At 62.1% G+C, this 17405-nt stretch overlaps 2 protein-coding genes across 2 annotated transcripts in view; one reads left to right on the forward strand and one right to left on the reverse strand.

Annotated features, from left to right (window-relative positions):
• Window positions 1-1150: 1150 nt before the first annotated feature.
• Window positions 1151-8139, forward strand: GAREM2 (GRB2 associated regulator of MAPK1 subtype 2; the record flags this gene model as incomplete). Its single annotated transcript, XM_081997327.1, has 7 exons — window positions 1151-1262; window positions 3002-3142; window positions 3644-3682; window positions 4640-4770; window positions 5121-6236; window positions 6844-7007; window positions 7175-8139. 7 exons carry the CDS (start codon window positions 1151-1153, stop codon window positions 8016-8018), a joined length of 2547 nt encoding a protein of 848 aa, XP_081853453.1. The 3' UTR covers window positions 8019-8139.
• Window positions 8140-9674: 1535 nt separating this feature from the next.
• Window positions 9675-17405, reverse strand: part of HADHA (hydroxyacyl-CoA dehydrogenase trifunctional multienzyme complex subunit alpha) — a gene marked incomplete at its 5' end in the record, with an annotated part of 28237 nt that continues 20506 nt past the window's right edge. The window contains 6 exons of the mRNA XM_081997234.1: window positions 9675-9928; window positions 11087-11232; window positions 11753-11867; window positions 12478-12673; window positions 13058-13126; window positions 14360-14500. Coding sequence (XP_081853360.1) covers window positions 9783-9928; window positions 11087-11232; window positions 11753-11867; window positions 12478-12673; window positions 13058-13126; window positions 14360-14500 — 813 coding nt within the window. The 3' untranslated portion in view covers window positions 9675-9782. The remainder of the gene's footprint in view (window positions 9929-11086; window positions 11233-11752; window positions 11868-12477; window positions 12674-13057; window positions 13127-14359; window positions 14501-17405) is intronic.

Below are 17405 nucleotides of genomic sequence, written 5' to 3' on the forward strand. Positions count from 1 at the left end.
AGGGGCTCTGGCGGCAGCCCCCGTGCTCTGCCTGGGGGTGCTGGGGGTGGGGGGGGACGGCTGGGTGGCAGGGCCCAGCATGCGGTGGCATGTCTCCAGGGCTGGCACTGGCCCCGCAGGCACTTGCCCCTTTTCTTTGCTCCTTCATCCTCCTCATCCCAGGTCTCTGACCACCCTGGGGTGGTGGCTGGGGGTCTGTGCCCCCTGAGCCCACCAGTGCCCTCTGCTCCCCACTGCGGCACCGGTGGGGCTGGAGGAGGCCCTGAAGGCAGTGGGTGCAGGATGGTGCTGAGCTCGGCCGGGGCTTTAGAGCCTCGGGAGCTGTGAGTGAGCGTGTCCCTGGCGTGAGGGTGCAGGGACCCCCTGCGCCTGGTGTCCCCAGCTCAGGGTGGTCGTGAGCCCCTGGGCTGCGGGGTCCCTGCTCGGTGTGACGGCGATGTCCCGGGGGGGGTCCCCGTGGTACCGATGTCCCTGGGGGGGGGGGGGGGGGGGGGCGGGGGGTCCTAGTGGTGGTGATGTACGTGCGGGGGGGTCCCTGTGGCAGCGATGTCCCTGCTGGGAGGTCTCCGTGACAGCAATGTCCCTGGAGGGGGGTCCCCGTAGTGCCGATGTCCCTGGGGGGTCCCTGCTCCCTGTGCCGCTACCACTCGTGCGCCGGGTCCGTGTGGCGGTGCTGGGCCGGGGGGGCCCCGCGGGGGGGGTTACCGGGCTGCAGGCTCCCGGGAGGAGCTCAGCTCCCTTCCCTCGGCGGCCAAAGGGGGCTGAGCCCCCCGGTACCCCCGGAGGGACCCGGGGCGCTGGGCCTGAGCCCCCCCGGACTCCTGGGCGAGCGGCGGTTCCTCCGGAGCAGCTCCCACCTCCGGGGGGGTCCCGCCGAGGGGGGGGGGGGGCGTGCCCGGCCACGGGGGGGGTGCCCGGCCGAGAGGGGGTCCCCGCCCGCCGCCGCCTCCCCCCGCCCCCGGCCCGGGGGGGAGGGAGCGAGGGGGGGGTCCCGCCTGCCGGGGCGGGCGGGCAGGAGGGGCCGGGGGCGGGCGGGGGCGGCTCCCGGCTGCCCCCCTCCCCGCCGCCCCCCGGCCCCGGCCCCGGCGGCGCTGGAGCCCGGCGCGGCCGCCCCCCGCCGCGGCCCGGGGCCGGCCTGAGGCGCGATGCGATGGAGAAGCTGGCGGCGGGGCTGGGCCGGCTCCGGTGGAGCCCCGCGGCGCTGCCCCTCGACGCCATCGTCAGCCAGTGCCGGCTGCCCACCCTCGTGTGCCTGGGGCAGGGTGAGGGGCGCCGCGGCCGCGGGGAGGGAGGGTGAAGTGCGGGAGGGGAGATGGAGGCTGGAGGGACCGGGAGGAGGAGGGAGGGAGGGAGGGAGGCTGGAGTGATGGGGAGGAGGCAGGGAGGGAGGGAGGGAGGGAGGCTGGAGAGACGAAGAGGAGGGAGGAAGGCTGGAACGATGGCGAGGAGGGAGGGTGGAGGGACCAGAAGGGGGGAGGGAGGCTGGAGCGATGGGGAGGAGGAAGACTATAGGAACCAGGAGAAGGGAGAGAGGTTGGAGTGACGATGAGGAGGGAGGAAGGCTGGAGGGATGAAGACGAGGGAGGGAGGCTGGAGTGATGGGGAGCAGGGAGAGAGGATGGAGGGATGAAGAGGAGGGAAGGAGGAAGGAGAGGTGAGGAGGAGGGAAGGAGGGAGAAGGGAGAGGTGAGGAGGAGGAAGACAGGGAGCGAGGGAAGGAGGGAGGATGGAGGGACGAAGAGGAGGGAGGAAGGCTGGAACGATGGCGAGGAGGGAGGGTGGTGGGACCAGAAGGAGGGAGGGAGGCTGGAGTGATGAGGAGGAGGGAGGAGGAAGGAGGGAGGAGGAAGGAGGAAGGAGGAAGACTAGAGGAACCAGGAGAAGGGAGAGAGGTTGGAGTGATGATGAGGAGGGAGAAAGGCTGGAGGGAGGGGTGGATGGCAGAGGGATGGGTAGGAAAGTTTGAGAGGGAGGAGGACGAAGGAGGAAGGCTAGAGGGATGGAGAGGAGGGAGAAAAGGTAGAGGGAGGAGGGAGGGAGGCCAGAGGGATGGGAAGAGGAGGGAGGAAGGAGGAGGGCTAGAGGAACCAGGAGAAGGGAGGGAGGCTGGAGGGATGAAGAGAAGGAAGGGTGGAGGGACCAGAAGGAGGGAGGCTGGAGTGATGAGGAGGAGGAAGGAGGAAGACTAGAGGGACCAGGAGAAGGGAGGGAAGCTGGAGTGATGAGGAGGAGGGAGGAAGGCTGGAAGGAGGAGGAGGAGGGAGGGAGGAAGGCTGGAGGGCCAGGTGAGACACGACCAAGCTGCTGCCCCAGGTCCAGGCCAGCGCCTGTGGGTGTGAGTGTGGGGGGGTGTGGGGCGCAGGCTGCCCCCAGCCCCCCAGCCATGGGGCCGGGTACTGGTTGCCCTTGTCACCCTTGCCCGGTGCCACGCTGGAGGTGGTGGCACCAGGCTGGCCGGGGCTCGGAGCCACCGCGTGCCCCGGCTGCCCTCCTGGGGCCACGGCCTGGCTGGGGGGTGCCTGGCTGGGACCCCCAGGCAGATGCTGGCTGGGGAGCAGGGGGGTGCACTGCGGGGTGCGCAGCCATCGAGCCCCCAGGGCAGCTGAGCAGGTGGTGCCCCCCTCCGGAGCAGGATCCATCCCCCCCAAAGCGGGTGCCCCCCTCCGGAGCAGGATCCATCCCCCCCAAAGCGGGTGCCCCCCTCCGGAGCCGGGTGGGTGCTCGGGGCCGTGCCGGGCTGGGTGCTGGGGCCGTGGGGCGCAGCGGCGGTGGGGGCCCCTGTGCCGGCCCCATCTCAATAAACTTGTTGTTTGCTGCGGCTGCAGCTTTTCAGGGGGGACAAAGAAATTGTTTCCCGGGCAACTGGCGGCCCTTGGCAGCGGGCACCTGCTCATCCTCCGTCTGTCCGGCCGGCCGGCCGCCCCGCTGCCGGCCGCCGCCCTGGGGTGCCCGGGGGGGCGGGGGGTGTCCTGGGGATGGTGACAGCCCCGTCCCCCGGCAGGCGAGCGCGTGGAGGGGGTGAGCGCCCAGGACGTGCTGCTGGTCCACTCCTGCCGGCAGTGGACGACGGTGACGGCCCACAGCCTGGAGGAGGGACACTACGTCATCGGCCCCAAAATCGACATCCCGCTCCAGTACCCAGGTGGGGGCGGCCGGGGCGCGAGGGGCGAGGACGAGGGTGTCGGTGTCCCCTGGGGTGCTGGGGAAGGGACACCCCTTCCTCTCCAGTGGCCGAACTGGGGGTCTTCCAGTATGGCCCAGTCTGGGGAAGGAGCTGCTCTTGTTTGGGGGCTGCTCTCTGCCCCTCCTGCCCTCTCACCAGCACCCAGCCCAAAGCCGGCGATGGGGTTGAGGATGGGATGGGATAGGGACACAGGTGGGGATGGGATGGGGTGGGGTGGGATGCAGACAGAGATGGGGATGGGAATGGGAGAGGAACAGGGATGGGATGGGGAGAGGGACAGGGATGGGATGGGGAGAGACAGTGATGAGGATGGGATGGGAATAGGATGGGGATGGGATGGGATGGGATGGGATGGGATGGGATGGGATGGGGTGGGATGGATGGGATGGGACAGGGATGGGAACGGGGTTGGGGCTGGCGATGCAGAGGAAGGTGCTGAGATGCCGGCGGCCGCTGTAGCGAGAGCCCTAATGACGGCTCTAAGTGCTCGCCATGTCGGTAATGAGTCCTGCTAATAAATAAATAATGGGAAACGGAGCGGGGGAGGGGTTAATTGCCCGTCCCGAGGCGGGGACCAAGGGGGGAAGGCCGGGCAGCGTGTTAACCGGCTTCGGGGGCTCAGCTGTGCCCCAGCCGGTTGCCACAACATGTGGGGCTGCCCCCCAGCTCAGGCACTGCGGCTCCCGCCTCCATCGGCTCCCGTGTCCCCGGTGCCGTGGCCGTGGCCGGGTCCCTGCCCGGCGAGGGGCCGCCGGCCCCAGCACCGCTCGCCACGGGGTTGGCAGCGGCGGAGCCGGCTGGTGCGGGCGCGTCGGGGGATTAATATTCCCCTCAGGTCCGTCCCCGCCAAGCCGATGCCAATGGCGGCAGTTTCGTTGCCGGCCGCAGCCCGCCCCGCTCCCTGCTCCTGCCTCCGCCGCCCTCCCTGCTGCAAAGCCCCCCAGACCCCTCCCCAGGGGCTCTCCTGCCCGAGGCGTGGGGCAGAGGAGGGTCACGGGGCCCCGGCGGGGCTGGGTTTTGGGGGGCAACGGGGGCTCCCTGTGAGTTCGGCTGCTCCACTGGCCCTTCTCCAGGCGGGTTCCTCCGTCCACGGGGCGTTTCTGGGGCTGCTTTGGGGTGGTCCCCGCAGCTCCGGGGGGGCCGGAGCGGCATGGCCGAGACACCCCGCGTGCCTGAGGCTTTGCTTCAGGGGCACTTCGTCCCACCCAAGAGCCCCCCCGATGCTGCGTGCGTGGGGGGTGCTCCGGTGTCCCCTTGCAGCACTGGAACACACTGGGTGAGCCCCTCTGCCTGCACAGGTGCCCCCCCAAAACGTGACGGGGACCCCAGGCCAGTCTTGAGGGTGGCCACCCCCACGAAGGGCGTGCTAGCCCCAAGGTGGCTTGCAGCAGGTGCCTGTGGCCAGCCCTGGAGATGGGCTCCTCTCACCCCTGCGGGTCTGGCTGCCCCATGCAGGGAAGTTCAAGCTGCTGGACCAGGACCGGGACATCCGCGAGCCCGTGCAGTACTTCAACAGTGTGGAGGAGGTGGCCAGCATCTTCCCAGACCGCGTCTTCGTTATGGAGGCCATCACCTTCAGCGTGAAGGTCGGTATGGGGCCAGCAGGTGAATGTCAGGGAGCGGTGAGGAGGCAGCAGGGGTTGGTGGTAGGAATTGAGGGGTGGTGGTGGGACGTCAGGGGTAGGTCGTGGGACATCAGGGATAGGTCGTGGGACATCAGGGATAGTGGTGGGACACCAGGGTACGGTGGTGGGACAGCGGGGTATGGTGGTGGGAATCAAGGAGTGGTGGTGGGACACTGGGGGTCAGTGGTGGGACATCAGGAGAGAACCGTGGGACATCAGGGGTTGGTGGTGGCACGTTACAAGACGGCGGGGGGGATCTCAGGGGACAGTGCCGGGGCAGCAGGTCCCATGGCGGGGCTGTCCCGGGGCAGGTGGTGTCAGGCGAGTTCAGCGAGGACAGCGAGGTGTACAACTTCACGCTGCACGCGGGAGACGAGCTGACGCTGATGGGCCAAGCGGAGATCCTCTGCGCCAAGACGGTGAAGGAGAAGTCGCGCTTCAACACCATCCTGCGGAAGCTGGGCAAGGCGGCGCCGGCGGCGGGGGCCAGGCAGGTGAAGGGCAAGATGCCGTGCCTGATCTGCATGAACCACCGCACCAACGAGAGCCTCAGCCTGCCCTTCCAGTGCAAGGGCCGCTTCAGCACCCGCAGCCCCCTCGAGCTGCGGCTGCAGGAGGGCGAGCACACCATCCGCAGCATCATCGAGAAGGTGCGGCTGCCCGTCAACGTGGCCGTGCCCAGCCGTCCCGCGCGCAACCCCTACGACCTGCACGCCATCCGCGAGGGCCACTGCTACAAGCTGGTCAGCATCATCTCCAAGACGGTGGTGTTGTGCTGCATCCTCCGCCGGGACGAGCTGGTCCCCTTCCACTTCCTCCTGCTGACCGACATGCCCCGCTTCCAGCTGCCCGAGGGGCTGCTCGCCGGGGACCCCCAGCTGGAGAAGCTGCTGCGGGACAGCGCTGCGTACTGCCACGACCGCTTCAACCCCGACGAGTACTCGCGGGCCGTGCGGGAGGCCAAACCCGACTTTTCGGAGGAGTGCGCCAGCCCCCGGCGCCTGCGGCTCTGCCTGCCCGCCGGCGCCCGCGAGGAGCTCAGCCAGCCCCTCCAGCGCCTCTCCCTCTGCGCCTGCAGCGCGGGGGTCCCCCGGGAGCCCACTGCCCGCTGCCGGGGACCACGGGGCGTCGGCGGGGGCACCCCACGCCCGCCGCTGCCCGACTTCCCCGACCCCGACCGGGAGTACATGACGCCCGACTGGGCCGAGCCCGAGTTCAGGACTCAGGAGCCGCTGGAGATCCCCTACGAGGAGCTCTGGAGCAACCCCAGCCCGGAGGGCTGCTGCGAGCCGGGCAGCGGCGCCGGCCGGCAGCACCTCGTCTCCTTCGGGGCCGTCACCCCGCTGGGCTCCCCGCACCGCCCCGGTGTGCCCGGGGACGAGCCCCGTGGGGACACCCCACCCCCCGTGCCACCCAAGTCGGAGGCGGTAAGAGCCACGGTCCTGTCCCCAGGGATGGGGAGTGACACCCCGGGGTGCCGCCTGCTGCCAGCCGCCCTGGCCGGGGGCGATGCTCCGGGATAGCCGGGCAGCCGCGCGCCGTGGGCAGCGGCCGTGCAGCTCGGGCCGTGCTGTCAGCCCCGTGGCACGGCCAGCCAGACCCCGCCCGGGTGCTGTGGGGCTCTGGGCCCCTGTCCTCTGGCTCCGGTGTCCCTCCCCAGCTCTGTTCGGTCACCCAAATCCTCTGGGTTCCCTGGCACCGGTTCCCCAGGGCGCCTCTTCACCCGGGGGGGACCCAAATCCTCAGGACACCCTTGTACCATGGGGTACCTGCATCTCTTGGGCTTCTCAGCACCGTGGGGTACCCAAATCCTCTGGGCTCCCCTGCACCGGTGGGGTACCCAGATTCTTGGGGCTCCCTGCACCATGAAGTACCCAGTTCCCTGGGGTTCCCCGTTGGCACCCAGAGCCTCGTGGCTCGACTGGGGCTGGCTGCCTCTGTGCCCCATGGTCCCCTCCAGCCGTGGGGTCCCGGGGGCAGATCCCCCGGCACTGGCGATCAGGGTCCTGACGGCGCTCACCCCCCTGCTTCCAGGTGAAGGAGGAGTGCCGGCTGCTGAACGCACCCCCCGTGCCGCCCCGGGGCAGCCGCCCCCCGGCACCCTCCAGCCCCTCGGCACCCCTGCGCTGCCCGAAGCTGGCGCCCGCTCCCTCGCCCAGCCCCAGCCTCTCCTACTACTCCTCGGGACTCCACGACGGGTGAGCGGCTCTGGTGTGGCCGGGGACATCGGGATGCTGTGGTGGGGATAGGGTGGCGGGCTGGCGGGCTGGCACCCCCCGGGGTGGGATGTCCCCGGAGCATGGGGCTGGGGCCAGGAGAGGAGCGTGGGCGTGGGGTGATGGTGATGCCCCCCTTCCTCCAGCAGGTCGGTCCCGCGGAGTGGCAGCGGCTCGCCCTCGCCCGACGCCTACTCCCTGTACTGCTACCCCTGCACCTGGGGCGACTGCAAAGCCGGGGAGGCCCCCGGGCGCCCGCTGCCCCCCGCCGCCCAGCCCGCCCCCACCTCCTGGTCGGACCCCTGGGCGTACGCCGAGGCGGGCAGCGGCTGCTCGACCCCGCTGCCGGGGCCTGAGCCCCCCCTGAAGCCCTACCGCAGCTGCCCCCGCCTCAAGCCCCCGCCCCCCCAAAAACGCTTCACTCCCTTTGGGGCTCTCAACCCCTTCGCCGGCCCGGCCGAGTGGCCGGAGAACCTGGAGTGGCCCAAGCCACCTTCGGCCCCGGCCGCGCCCTCCTCCTCCTCACCAGAGCCCTTTGCCCCCATTGAGGAGCTGGCACCCCCTCCTCGCCCGCCCAAGGGCTTAGAGGGGGACAGCATCGTCATCCACGGGGCGGCCCCGCTCTCGCCCGCCGTCCTGCGCGGGGCCGAGGGCGGCGTCACCCGCGTCTACCTGGCGCAGGGCGTCATCGAGGTGCCACCAGCGGCACGGGGTGAAGGAGGGGCCCCACTGGCCACCCCCCGTCCCAGCGGGGACGGCTCGCCCTGGCTGCCCCCCGCCGACCTCTCGGCCCTCTCGCTGGAGGAGGTCTCCAAGTGCCTGCGTTTCATCGGCCTCTCCGAGGACGTGGTCAGCTTCTTCGCCCGCGAGCGCATCGACGGCAGCATCTTTGTGCAGCTCAGCGAGGAGATCCTGGCCGACGACTTCCACCTCACCAAGCTCCAGGTGAAGAAGATCATGCAGTTCATCAAGGGCTGGCGCCCCAAGATCTAGTTGCACGCCGGGGACCCCCTGGACTGCGGGGGTCCCCCAGCCGCCTGGACCACAGCTCTGGCTCTCCCTGCTCCCGTCCCCTGCCCCGCTCCAGGGGTGCCCCGATACGGCAGTGCCCACCGGCTGTGGGTTTTCCGTCTCCATGGCAGCTTGGCCCTATTGCCCAGCCCTCCCCCCTTTCCATTTTAACACTGGACAGTAATTTTGGCCCAAATGGGCTGGAAAATACTGGAGTTTGCGTTGACTGGTTTAACTTAATCCTTGTGGATTAGCATTAATAAATGTACGGGAGAAAAACAAGCCACCAGAGAAGCCCCTTGCTCAGGGAGGAGGGGGAAAAGGGCTCTTGGCAGGGACAGAGGCTCTGGGGGTCACTCCCATCCTGCCAGACCTCGGGGGACAGGGTTGGTGTCCTCCATCCAAGGGAAAGCGTTGCCCTCGGAGCTGCTCTGGGCTGCCCGCAGCCCAGGGTGCTTTCAGGGCCCTGGTAGGAAGCTCCTCTGCCTGATGGACATGGCTGACCCTGGGGAAGGGAAGCTGAGATCTGCCCTCAGGGCTGTACCCACCCCCCAAAGCACACGCCTCTCCCAGGGCCCACAGCGAGGTGCTCCAAGGACCCTCAAGCCCCACTGCGCAGAGCTGGATGGAGCCACAGCACGGGGACGAGACCCCCCCAGCCCCTCAGGCCCGGGGGGGGGAAGCAGGGCTGCCCCCAAACAAGGCTCAGACCCCGCAAAGGGGCAGGGGCCAGGGCCCAGGGGCTGCTGCATCCCCCCTGGGAGGGCTGAAGGCTGGTTACCGGCTCTGCAGGCAGCCTGCTGCCTCCCCCAGAGGCTGCAGCGGCAGGACGAGACGATGTCTCAGCCCAACTTTCTCCTCTTTGAAAAGCGCAGCATCACCCTGCTCCCACCCAAGCCCTGCCAGGGCCCAGGAAAACGGCAGGAGGCCAAGGAGGTGGAGGCCAGGCCAGCTCTGAAATTAGTGACAGGTGGACAGAGATTTAAAGCCTTTTAGTTTAAAGCAAGCTCGCCCCACAGGGCACCCTTCCGGCCTTTGGCTGCTTGATCTGCAATTACAGGCGGGTCCATCTGCCAGCATAACCCCAGCAGCAGCACTCGCGGCCAGACAAAAGAGCCGGTCTCCTCCCAGACCCCGACTGATGGCAGAGGTGACAGAGCCAGTCTTTGTTCTGCACTGCCGCCCTCCCCTGCCTTTCCCCATCCTCCGGCAACCACCAGCAGCCCTGTTGTGGGTCTCGCAGCCAGCAAGCAGAGAGAGGACCCCAGCGGATTGCCTGAACGCTTTATTTCCGACTCGAGTGGTTCCCTTCCTGGGTGCCGAGACGCTGCTGCGCCAGCCATACAGGAGGAGAAGTAGGCATGGAGTCCAAACCCAGGAGACGAGGATTTACTGTTGGAGGTTTACGGAAAGGCAAGGCGTCGGGGCCAGCTGCGTGCCGGATGGCGCCTGCCAGACCAGCGGCTCCGGAAGTCACAGCATGGAGGTGAACACAGAAGAAATTCTCTCTTCCAGGAAAGAGCCAGCAGGCCCACGCTGGCAGGGGATGGACGTGCCCAACACACAGTAGTTGATAAGGCACTTGACATGATTACAAGCCACGAGGCAATCCTCTGCCACCCTCCTTCCGTCCCTGCCTCCCCCGGGTGCTTTGCAGATTAACCTAGAGAATGGGATGTTGCTGGAGAGCCGGTGGCCCCAGCTCGAGCTCTTGGTGTGTCATGGGTGGGCGGCGTCAGGCCACGTTCACTGGTGGAATTTCTTGCTTGGGCTGTTGGCGTAATCCAGCAGCAGCTGGCACGGCGTGAACTGGTTGCCGTAGACGGCCTCGTACTTCCGCAGCTTGTCCACCAGCTGCTTGGCTCCGTACGAGTCTGCATACCTGAAGGGACCTGCCGGGGACAGGGAGCCACATCAGCGCCAGGGAAATGAGAAGCACCAAAGGTGCCAGGAAGGATGAGGGCACTGGATTTGGCAGATCTGGCCTTCTCCAAGAGAGCCCCAGCCTCTCGGCAGGGCAACGCAGGACCCCGCTCTCTGCCTGCCCACCTCTGCAGAGGCAGAGCAGATTGCTGGGGCCAAGCTGGGACACAGATAATTGGGACTACTCCCCTAACTTGAGCTTGCCTCGGCGACAGGAAGTGCTAGATACTCAGCAGAAGCATGCACCTCATGCCCAAGAGCACTTAGTATCCTTCAGTTGTGACCCAAACCTCAGCTCGTGCCTTGTCCGCTGCCCAAGCCATGGCCACGGCCACCCAGGCAGGTAGCAGACGGGTCTGGGAGAACTTTGCCCATGGTCCTGACTAGGCCCAGCAGGTATCTCAGCTTGAAAAGTGCTGCGCACCACAGCTGAAGTTATCAGCTCAGCTTTATCTGTACAGTGTGAGGGCATGGGGGGCATGGTGCATCCTTGGGCACCGTTTCTCAGCTCTGTGTGCGGCTCAGGATCAGGTTTGCAGAAGTGCTGCAAGATGCCTGCCTGCGCAGGCACGTAGCAGTGGCAAGAGATGCGATACCAGAGCCTCGTTTTTCACCGAGCACCATATGGCTGCACAAAAGCCAGGGACTTCTTAAAAATGCAGGGCCATTGCAAGTCTCCTAGCTCACCTACACCCCCACAACTATTAGGCACGGTGAGAGCTCTTCCTTTGGAGTTATAGGAAGTGCCAATGAGGCTAGGGCCAGCATGGCTCTGCCTTCTTATTCAAACCCAAAAGACACAGCAAATGGCCTGGTTAGAGTCCTTTGATCCTCACCAGCCACAGCTCTGTGAAACAGCAGTACCAGTGGAGGAACACCACAGGCAGAACTGTCTCACAGCAGCTCTCAGGCTCACTGCCACCTCTCATGGGGTGGGAACACTGGAGCAACCTCTCTGACTGAGGGTTTACGTGGGATAAGGACGCTCAGGCTTGTCAGACTGCAGCTCAAACGCGGCCTTAACAGCTGACTCACCTGTAGTGGCTAGAGCCCACTAGGCAAGCCCACTACAAAGCTTTCCAGCCAAGCCCTGCAGCCTAGCCCAAACCCCAGCTGAAACCACTTACCTCCCAGGCATGGGGGGAAGCCCAAGCCAAACACAGCACCAATATCTCCCTCCACAGGGGTGCTGAGGATCCCCTCCTGTAGGCACATGGCTGCCTCATTCACAAACCTCGTCACGAAGCGCATCTGGATGTCCTCATCAGTACAGCTGCAAGGAAAGAGTCTGTAAGGGCTGTGCAGGTAACACAGCAGCTGGAGGGAGGAGCACATGAAGCCAGCACAGACAGGGGACAGAGCCAGGCCTGAGGTAGGGGACAGAATAGTTTCTCACCGAGACTGTCCCTACTCCCATGAGGATAAGGACTAAGATGTGTCCTGAAGCAGGCACGTAAGAACGGCAAAAGCTCAATCAGGCCGGATGGGAACTGCTCCAGGAGATGTCCCAGAACCAGGCTGTACAACAGCTCCAACGTCAGGAAGGTCACAGCAGAGGCTGCACCAACCCGCCTGCCCTGGCAAGCCCCACCACAGGAAAGCTCTCTGCAAAGGTGCCCAAGCAAATGCTGATAAATTCGAGGATGCCCCATTCCTGCTAGCACAGGCTCTCCAGAGCCAACAGCCTGCACCCCTACACACGAGCTGGGAACAGCCAAATGGCATCTGGGGTAACTCCCTGCCCAGGGTTGAGAGCCAGCCCACACCACCGCTCAGCATGCGCAGCTACTTACACTTCAGGTTTGGCTGGCACCTTGAACCTCGCCAAGATCTCATCCATGCCAGAATTCACGCTCCTGTTCTTCACCCCCTCCTGGTAAACATAAAAGCCTTTCCCTGCCTTGCGACCTGATGGGGATAAAGAGAGACAGTCACATCCTGCCACGTGTCCTGTCTGCTCCAGACGCCTTCGCCTCTGATCCTCCCCTTAGCACAAGCAGATCCTCCCAGCACAGGCAGTGTGGTCCAAGTGCAGGTCACATCGATGCAAGCTGCTCCGTCCTGGTGTGCTCAGATGCACAGCTGCCTCTGGCACCCAGCGCCACCAGGGCACAGCTTCTGTCATGCAGACAGAGCCATAATCCTTCCTTGCACAGAGCTTCTAAACCTCAGCTCAGGGCTTATTTCACTTGAGCACATTTACTTCCTGCCATTTGCTCCCCATGTCCCGGGGCGCTTGTACAGGTTTCACGAAGGGGCCAGAAAGAGGTTCAAGAGATCTTGTCTGCTCTGCTGCCTTTGCTCTGGGCAGCATCTTTGTCTGCCGCTGCCATTTCTGCAAAGAAAGGTCTAGCTGCAGCCAGACATCTACCCAAGGGACAGCTGGGAGGGCTTCCTGACCCTCTCCCAGGGCTGTTCTCTGACTGCTTTCACCTGAGGCAGCACAGGCTAATGGATGCTAGTCCTCTTCCTTGAACAAAGGGGAAGCATGTTAGATTAAAACAGCCTAGCATCTCACCTAAGAAGCCTTTTTCCACCATGAGCTTGAACAACTCGATGCTGCCTCCTCCAAAGCGCTCGCCGAAGGCCTTGCCGAGGTCCTCAGCCACGTGCGCGGCCACATCCACACCCACCTCGTCAATCAACGTGGCAGCACCCACAGGAAAGCCAAAGGCTGTAGAGATGGCATCTATTTTCTTTGGGTCAATGCCCTCCTGCAGGAATAGAAGGGGAAGCAATGGTATCTCTGGGCAAGGGTCCTGGAAATCCAATGTGGGGGCAGAAAGACCTCGCTCATCTGGTGCCACAGACTGTGACCAGCCCCATTTGATTATGGGCAGGAGCAGGGTAATTGTGCCTGCATCGCTCCTGACTCTCCCCTGGTGCCATGCGAGGGGGAAAAGAGCCTCATCACTCTCTGCACGACATCTCATCAGACCACAGCTCAGCCAAGAGCAAGCTGGGGACAGCCATGGGCACCAGGGCTGGTTATCCACCTCCCTTCTTGGCCAGGGCTGGGGTCAGCCTGATTGGGGCAAGGAAGAAGCAGAGTCTACACGACTATTTGGCGGATGCTCGGTAGCTGATGGGATACACACCTGGAGTACTCGCACCACTTCTGCCAGCATCGGCCCCAGGCACCTAGTGGTGTAGAAGCCAGGCCCATCCTAGGGAAGAGGAGTGCAGCAAGAAAGCAGGTGAGTACAAACTGCAGGAACACAGCCTCCACTGGCAGCACAGGAACCATGTTTCGGAGCCCAGGCTGCATTTCAGGCACTGACATGCAGGACAGACACGCTAGAATAGCTTTTTCCTGTAGGGCTCAGTGGTGTCTGAAGACTTCCATGAACATACTCCCTAGAAGTGTTTTTATTTGGAATAGTGCCTGGAGGTCGCAAGCAGGCTGCAGAAGTCCCCTTGCTTCATCAAGCCCAACAGGCTGACAGGGGGAAAAGGGTGCTTAGCACAAGTGAAACGGGCATAAACCAGTTGTTTCATCTCTGACATTGCTCACAAAGTCAGGAAGCAACAAGTTAGCTGCAAGCTGCCATTCAGGGATGCTTCTGACATGGGGATGAGGGTTAGAGAAGCAGCACTGTATCTCTACTGGCCTTTAGAGATGCCTAGAGCACTTCTAGACAAGCCAGTTTTCCCAGCACCACAGGAGAGACCTGTCCAGCATTGCTGGCAACCTCACACATCAGTGAAAAGACCAATCCAAAAATACGCTCAAACAGCCCTGAGCCTATCGGCTGAACCTCCCCCACAGCTGAAACAGCATCACTGATGTTTTCTACCATGGAGCACGAGACCAGCTCCGTTTGGAGGGCCACGTGTTCAACAGCAGCCGTCAGCCTAACAAACCACGCAAAGCCCATGGCTTTTCTGAGGCTCTGCTGCCTCTTCCTACAGACCACAGAGGTTTGTTCTAAACTCCTGCCTCGCTGTGCTGTGCTCAGTCTTCTCCCTCTGCTTGGTATAGCTCTCCCCCTACACTTGCACGTGTATTTCTGCCCCCTCCCACACAAGACTGAAATCCAGAAAGAGGAGGGTTACTGCTCACAGACCTCTCTGTCCTCTTCTCTGTCTTGAAGTGGTGAGAGTCCTGATAGACTCTTGCTCCATCTCAGATGCCACTGCAGATTTCAGTCTCCTGGAAGTTATGTGGAACAGGACTGCCAGTGCCTCGTGCTGGCTGATCAGACTCTTGCTGCACCTTGTTCCAGAGGACACCCAGGAGATCACCTGGGCACCTGCCACCCTTCTAACCTCCGTTTTTACTTTGCAGCGTGAATAGCTAATGTCAGTGTATTCACAGCTGTGTTTCAGCCTCCTCTCAGTGCACAAGCCTGCCCTTTTATTTATCACCCCAGCTTATATTTTATGCAGCGTTCTCTCACCTTTACCACGATGACGACCTTGCCCTGTTTGAGGCCAACAGCAACAGCGGAAGCAGCCGTGTCCTGGGATGTTTTGTCTGTGGTGATTATTTCCAGCAGCTGCATTTTGTCAACAGGGGAGAAGTAGTGCATCCCGATCACCTAAGCAGAAGGAAGAGCTCAGGGTTAAGCCTGGTTAAGACAGACTTTGGCTCCCAGAGCAATCTGCTGGGCAAGGCAAGTGCCCAACAGCAGAGGGAAGCAGGCCAGCATGGGCTGCAAGACCCACCACCACAGTGCACCACCCGTTCAGTCACACGCTCCACTGCATCCCTCTCCAACTCCCTTTCTCTCCTTGGGTTTCCCAAGGACATAGCACATAGCACAGCTCCTGCCTCAGTGAAGATATAATGCTTACAGGACCAAGTGTGCTGCTCAGCTCCCTCTGTGCTTGTTAATCATCTAACAGCAAAACCAGTCTGGGAATCCTAGCTGAGCTCAGTCCCCAGGCAAATTACAGGCACTGCGTGATCTGCAGGTACTGAGCCGGCAGAGGAGCCACATGCCTGGGTGGTGCTTCTTCTGGACGTTGAGAGTGGAACAGCAGTCAGAGACAGATGCTGAGCTGAGTCTCTGTGTTCTGCTGGTGAATGTTTTGTTTAGATTCTTTTTTTTTTTGGATGATTAAGTGAATTTAAGGACAAGAAGGCATGTTTCCAGAAACTAATTACAGAGGTAAGTGCACGTTTCCTCTGGGAACAGTGTTCCAGTGGAGATTATTTGTCTGTGTGCCTCACTTTCTTAACACAACCATGTAATCAGCATGTTGCCCTCATGCCTCCTGGAAGCTACACTTGGCACTAAGACCTGTGTAAGTCAGAGGCACCTTGCAGTCACAGACTGCAAAACTAATTAGAGAAAATACACTAATTAGTTAACTGATTTCCTATTAGTTTCCCCATAAAGAGCCATTACACAGGCAATTTATACAGCAAGAGGATGTTATCTGGAAGTATGAACAAATCAGACTCAGTTTGAATTTCCGATACAACTAAGGTCCGATGGCAACACAGGAAGAGGCTCAGAAAGGTCACAGGAACCGAGAGCCTTTGCAGATGACCACAAAACTTTTGCAGGAAGATAAGCAGCAGAGTCAACATTCTGACCAGGGCAGTACTTGAAACCCTCGTAAGAGTTTAGGGAACCAGCCAAGGGTACCCATGCTTTTGCATTTGCATAACGCCAGCTGAGCTCCAGAGCTTCCCCCTCCTTCTGCCCAAGCTGCTATTGCCTCCCCATCCCACCCATTTTAGAGGGAGATCGGATTATCTCACAGAACTGCTTGCCCTTTCCTTCATTTTCATAGAATCACAGCAGGGTTTGGGTGGGAAGGGGCCATTAGAGGCCATCTTGTCCCACCCCCGCAGTGAGCAGGGACATCTTCACCCAGAGCAGGTTGCTCAGAGCCCCGTCCAGCCTGACCTGGGGTGTTTCCAGGGATGGGGCATCCACCATCTCTCTGGGCAACCTGGGCCAGCGGTTTCACCACCCTTGTTGCCAAAAATTTATTCCTTAGATCTAGTCTGAATCTCCCCTCTTTTAGTTTAAAACCTACCCCTTGTCCTGTCACTACAGGCCCTGCTAAAGAATCTGTTCCCATCTTTCTTACCAGCCCCCTTTAAGTACTGGAAGGCTGCAATTTTCTGCAGCACCAGGTAGGCAAAGCAGATTCCTCAAGTAAGGGGAAAGTGTCTAAGACTGATGCTTAGCCCTCGGGAGGTGACTCCACCTGGTCACAAAGATCCCTTGCGCTACTTCAGACGCTGCAGTGTCACGTCTGGTCTCCTGCTGCTGCTCCTCCCTGAAGGGTGCAGTCTCCTGCGGGACTTGCATCAGACCTGCCAGCCTCAGGCTAGCAAGTACCCTTGGCAGTCACAGATGGCAATGAAAAACAGCACGCAGCTGGCTCCTCCCAATCCAGCACACCCACACCCCTCGGAGGGTAACTCCGCCAGGCACGTCCCTCAGGGCAGGCTGCTCCACAAGCCCTACTCAGCTGTGCTTGCCCGGTCTAAGGGGTGAGGATGCAGTACTTTATATGGTGTTTAGACTTCAAGCAAAGGGATGAACCATAGAATCATTAAGGTTGGAAAGACATCTAAGATCATCAACCCAACACCACCATGCCCACTAAACCATGTCCTGAAGTGCCATGTCTACATGTTTTTTCAACACCTCCAGGGACAGTGACTCCAGCACCTCCCCGGGCAGCCTGTTCCAATGTTTGATCACTCTCTCCATAAAGAAATTTTTCCTAATATCCAATCTAAACCTCCCCTGGCACAACTTGAGGCCATTTCCTCTCATCCTATTGCTGGTTACTTGGGAGAAGAGACCAACACCCACCTCACCACAACCCCCTTTCAGGCAGTTGTAGAGAGCGATGAGGGCTCCCCTCAGCCTCCTCTTCTCCAGACTGAACACCCCCAGTTCCCTCAGCCGCTCCTCATCAGACTTGTGCTCCAGACCCCTCCCCAGCGCTGCTGCCCTTCTCTGGACACGCTCCAGCACCTCAACATCCTTCTTGTCGTGAGGGGCCCAACACAGAACACAGGATTCAAGGTGCAGCCTCACCAGTGCTGAGTACAGGGGCACAATCACATGAAGAAGTCCTCTGCTGCAAACCTCTGCCACGAGCTGCTGGGTTGCTTTTGGTATCCTGTTCACATGGATCATTTGGAGACAGAGAGAAAGCCACACCACCGCCTCAGGAGCTGGTCCCACGGCTGACCAAGGTCAGTTTCAGCACCTCTGAGTTCAGCTTCCAGCCACCAACTTTTCTTCCTTTTGTGCTGCTAGGTTAGTGCCTTCTCAAGGAGAAGGCATTTTCCCATCATGGCAAGTCACTCCTGCATCTAATCGGTTTATCAAAATAACTCAAGTCTTCCTGGCTGGAGTTCTCTCAGCTTGAGTCCCTCCATAGCTTCTCTGCCCCTCTGCGTGCATTAACATTCCCTGAAGCGCTCTCACCTCCCTACTGCGCCTTGCCTCGCCAATGTCACATTGG

This window comes from Phaethon aethereus (genome assembly GCF_964289735.1).
Source record: "Phaethon aethereus genome assembly, chromosome: 3".
Taxonomy (NCBI): Eukaryota; Metazoa; Chordata; class Aves; order Phaethontiformes; family Phaethontidae; genus Phaethon; species Phaethon aethereus.